Source organism: Triticum aestivum, chromosome 5B (genome assembly GCF_018294505.1).
Source record: "Triticum aestivum cultivar Chinese Spring chromosome 5B, IWGSC CS RefSeq v2.1, whole genome shotgun sequence".
NCBI classification, from domain to species: Eukaryota; Viridiplantae; Streptophyta; class Magnoliopsida; order Poales; family Poaceae; genus Triticum; species Triticum aestivum.
In genome coordinates, this window is record NC_057807.1 from 587,671,032 (window position 1) to 587,675,216 (window position 4,185).

Sequence of the window (4,185 nt, forward strand, 5' to 3'; positions counted from 1 at the left end):
TGAGAGGAAGAACCGTCGAGGCATCCACGTATACTAGGAGGAGCTTTGTGCTATGATTGAGACCAAGAAAGCATTGGCGGCCGAACACAAAGAAAAGAAGGTGACAAGGTGAAACAAGCTCAAGTGTTGTTGGAGGACGAGAAGTGGAGGTCAAAATTTGGCGGCCAAAGAGTAGAAGGTGAAGGAGGAGTGTATATGATTGCACTCGAGGAGGAGAGTCTTGCAAAAGAGAAGAAGGTCGAAGAGCGGGCTATCATGTTCTTGAACCCATGCACGAAGGATGGCACGACAAGGAAGTAGCCCAATCGAAAGTCTCTAGTTGGGGTGATGGTGGTGGTCGTGGGGGTGGTAATGATTTCCTTGGAGGTGATGGTGGTCGTGATGACCACGATGGTGCTTGAGTTCATGTAGTATGAATTTGGTAGGGTTTGATCCACAACATAATACGTACTATGTTGTGGTGGTTTTGGGTCACACTTTACCGATGTTGTGCCTTTTGGCTGACCTATATGCATGGCTTCATTTGAATTGCTCAACTAGAAGAACTATATACATGTTTATGGCTGATTTGTTGTGTATGTCCAATTTGAATCATTCGAATGATTCGAGAAATAACGTGCAATTATTTGAAATGTATGTGACAAGGGCTAGAAGAATTGCTAAAAGAAAATTGGGAGTTAAATATAGGAGTTTGGTTACGACCAGACACCATTTAACTCCTAAATTGTAAGGAGGTGATGATAACGAGGTATATATGGAGTTAAAGTTTAGAGGGTCAGCTAGAGATTCTTTAACTCGAATGGAGGTAGTTCCAAAATCATGAATCATGCAATAATTCAAACAACAAAATGTTACTATAAAATTCCCTTGCTGGTTGTTTGCAACAATTTTGTCATCTAAACTCTAGAACTAGACAAACCCTCTCAACTCTAGAAAAAACTTGGTCCTCGCCAACTTAAAGGGGTTTGATTAGGACGTGTTGGGATATATATTCACACGCTTTGTACCCCAACCAATAAAAAGATAAAAAAAGATCAGGAGAATGATAAAAAAACACTTGTTGATAAATTGGGAATTTATTTTGAAAATGAAAGCTTCGATCCAAATCGAGTATTTAACAAATTATTTAAAAGTCCTAAAAATAAAAAGGAGGCAATAAGTTCATGAATCTCCATGGAAAGTTAAGAAATGTGGGGATTTTCTATGAATGATTTTAAATTCTCTGTGATTTTCATTGACTTTTTATAATAGTATATATTTTATTAGGCCTTTCATTTTTTTCTAGCATTCACATTTTTCTTTGTAACATATGTGGATTTTTTTCCAATTTGTTTTCTACTTTTAAATGGAGTATGGTGTTTTTTCCCTTCAGAAAAATTGTTTATTTTGAATGAATCTCCCTATCCTTTTCTTTTTTTTCTTTCTTTTCTTTCACTTTTTCGTGTTGGCTTGTGCCAGATCTCACAACCATGTCATTGGTCTAACTGCATTGGGTTGGGTGAAAATTAAGTCTAACCACATTTAAAATTAAGATGGTTATCATGTTTCATAGTTTAGGAAGAAAAGTAAACGGTCATAGTTGATGGACTACTACTATATCAGATAGCTAATGTCCATCATTAATCCCGTCACGTGCTAAGCAAATAATGTACATGTGACTTGCTATAGTGTTACTTACACTTAATCTAGTACCATGCCAAATGCCATAGACCGGTAAGTAGACAGGGATAAATCTTCTTTAGCACTAGTAACACAATGGCAAGAGAATGTTTTAAGCTTGAGAATTGCTCCGCTTTAATCCATTGAAGGGTATGGGTTTTACTTTTGGATTTTCACATTTGACAATCTATGTGAGTCATGGTGACAATTAATATAAAAAAATCTCTAAATACACCTTTAATATATTCATATAATTTCATAAAACTATACAGAGTATAAATTCGTAATTGTACATTGTGAACAAGATGTTTGATGGCACCTGGACAATGGTACCAATTCAGTCGTATGTTTTCTGTGTAGTATCCTAATACTTGAGTTATTTTTTCCCTAGAACCACAAAACCTGGGTGGGTTCCACTATGAAAAACAATAATAGAAACAATAGAAGTTACTATTCAGCCACATCTGAGTTATTTGAAAAGTATCTACAAAAGAGTTATTTAAAAATATTCTGATCCATCAAGACAGTAGTTTGTTCTTGTTTTAACCTTGTGATATTGTGACAGTACCTTGAGTAAGTTGCTATAATTTCTTCACAACCGTTGGATGCCAGTCCGGCGGCAACGAGATGCCTGTTAGATTGTTTGTTGAATGTTTTTTTCATGAAGAATGCATTGCCGTGTTTGATTGTACGCACCTACTCGCTCCGTTCAGAAATACTTGATGTGGTTTTAGTTCTTTAGCTCACCTTGTGTGTTGTGCAACTTAACCGCGTGGGGTTTTGCTAGTTGGTCGGAGCTCACCGTGAGCTTGATCAGGATAAATATCTTCTTCACCGAGTGCGGTTGCAACGAAAAGCCCGCCGAGTCCACGGCTCCACGGCGTTCGCTGGCCGCAACAAACCTCCAGCCTGTGCTGCCCCCACTCGCGGCTACACGACAACGCTCCCTCTGCCTCCACGCTCAGCCCCTCCGCTATATATACCATCGCCGTCTCCGGCAGCAAGCACACCACGCATTGCATTACCACAACGACAGCACGAACAAGAGAAGCGCAGGCAGGACAAGAAGCTAGCACCAGCAGTAGCACACACGCGACAACCAAGACGGAATGGGCCTCTGTGTGTCGTACGACGCGGCGACCGACGGCCCGGCGACCGCGAGGGTGGTGCTCCCCAGCGGCGAGCTCCGGGAGTACTCGCCGCCCGCAACAGCCGCGCTGGCGCTGGAGGAGGTGGGCCAGCAGGGGTGGTTCCTCTGCGACGCCGGCAGGATGGGGTTCGCGGGCTCCGTCGCGGCGATGGCCGCCGGTGAGCAGCTCCAGCCGGGGCAGATCTACTTCGTGCTCCCCGCAGAGATGCTGCGCCGTTGCCTTACAGGCGAGGAGGTGGCCTCGCTCGCCGTCAAGGCCAGTGCCGCCCTCGTCAAGGCCGCCACCGCCTCGTCAGCCGGTGGCCGGCGCCGGCGGGGCTCGGTGACGCCGCTTGTGTTCACGCCATCCGAGGAGGACTACTCTGACGAAACCTTGGCGAAGTTTGCAGTGAAGACGGCGGTGCCGCAGAAGCGGAGGGTGGCCTACCGAGGCGGGAGGTCGCCGCCGCGGTTCTCGCCCGACTTAACCGCCATTTTGGAGAGCGAGTAGAGGTGCAGGGCACACGAGACTGACAGAAAAAGTAGGGGCGCATTTTGGAGAGCGAGTAGGGGCGAATTTTTGCACATAGCCCTGCCCCGCCTAGCCGCGAGAGATGCGTGTTTCCGGCCGCTGATGTTAGATCGGACGGCGGAGATAGACGCGGCAAATGATCTGTGGATTAGTTTGTCAAGTTGGGTGGTAGAAGCAGTCGTGTTTCACTGTCTTGGTGGGAGAGTGGCAATGGAGCGGACGAGCTCGCTTGCTCCTGGATTCTGGACCAATGGCACAAGGTCACTTGGTGACAATAACTACGGGCGGTGTAAATACTAATTGATGTATGGCAGCGGAAAGGTGCAGATACGTGTGTGAGCCACTATGTACGTCTTGACGGAGTAAGCCGATGCCGTGACGGATGCCGTGATCGCAACAGCTAAGTAACGATGACGTGCCATTAATACAGGACGCCTGCACTCCCTGCACGACATGTGATTGTGCATGGTAAAAACTGTTGCCATGCTACAAACTCTATGCAATTTGCTTACAATTATTTTCAATGGATGTAACACTAGCATGGTCCAGAAACGCGATTTGCCATCGCTCGAAATTTTGAATTTACAAATTGAATGTAAACTTGCTGCGGTCAAGAAACAAGTAAATTCCCATGGCTCTGAAAATAAATTTGTCGTAGCTCTGAACATAAATCATTCACGGCAAATGAATGCAATTGGCCATGGTGAAAATGTTGTCGTGCTACAAACTCTGCTTTTTCAGTTTTTGTGCGTCTAAAATTGCACAAGATTTTTTGTCATGCCCCAAAACTAGCCCTGGTCCAGAACTTCAATATATCATGTCTCAGATGTTGAATTTGCAAATTGATGCAAAACTTGCCATGGAC

General features: G+C 44.6%; 1 protein-coding gene across 1 annotated transcript; it reads left to right on the forward strand.

The window, feature by feature from the left end:
• Positions 1-2,670: 2,670 nt before the first annotated feature.
• Positions 2,671-3,918, forward strand: LOC123117035 (uncharacterized). The gene has a single exon (XM_044537888.1). The coding sequence runs from the start codon at positions 2,769-2,771 to the stop codon at positions 3,297-3,299; it is 531 nt and encodes a 176-aa protein (XP_044393823.1). The 5' UTR covers positions 2,671-2,768; the 3' UTR covers positions 3,300-3,918.
• The last annotated feature ends 267 nt before the right edge of the window (positions 3,919-4,185 follow it).

Excerpts from the sequence above, each read along its gene's own strand:
- LOC123117035 (XM_044537888.1), top strand. The coding sequence starts at position 2,769 with ATGGGCCTCTGTGTGTCGTACGACGCGGCGACCGACGGCCCGGCGACC.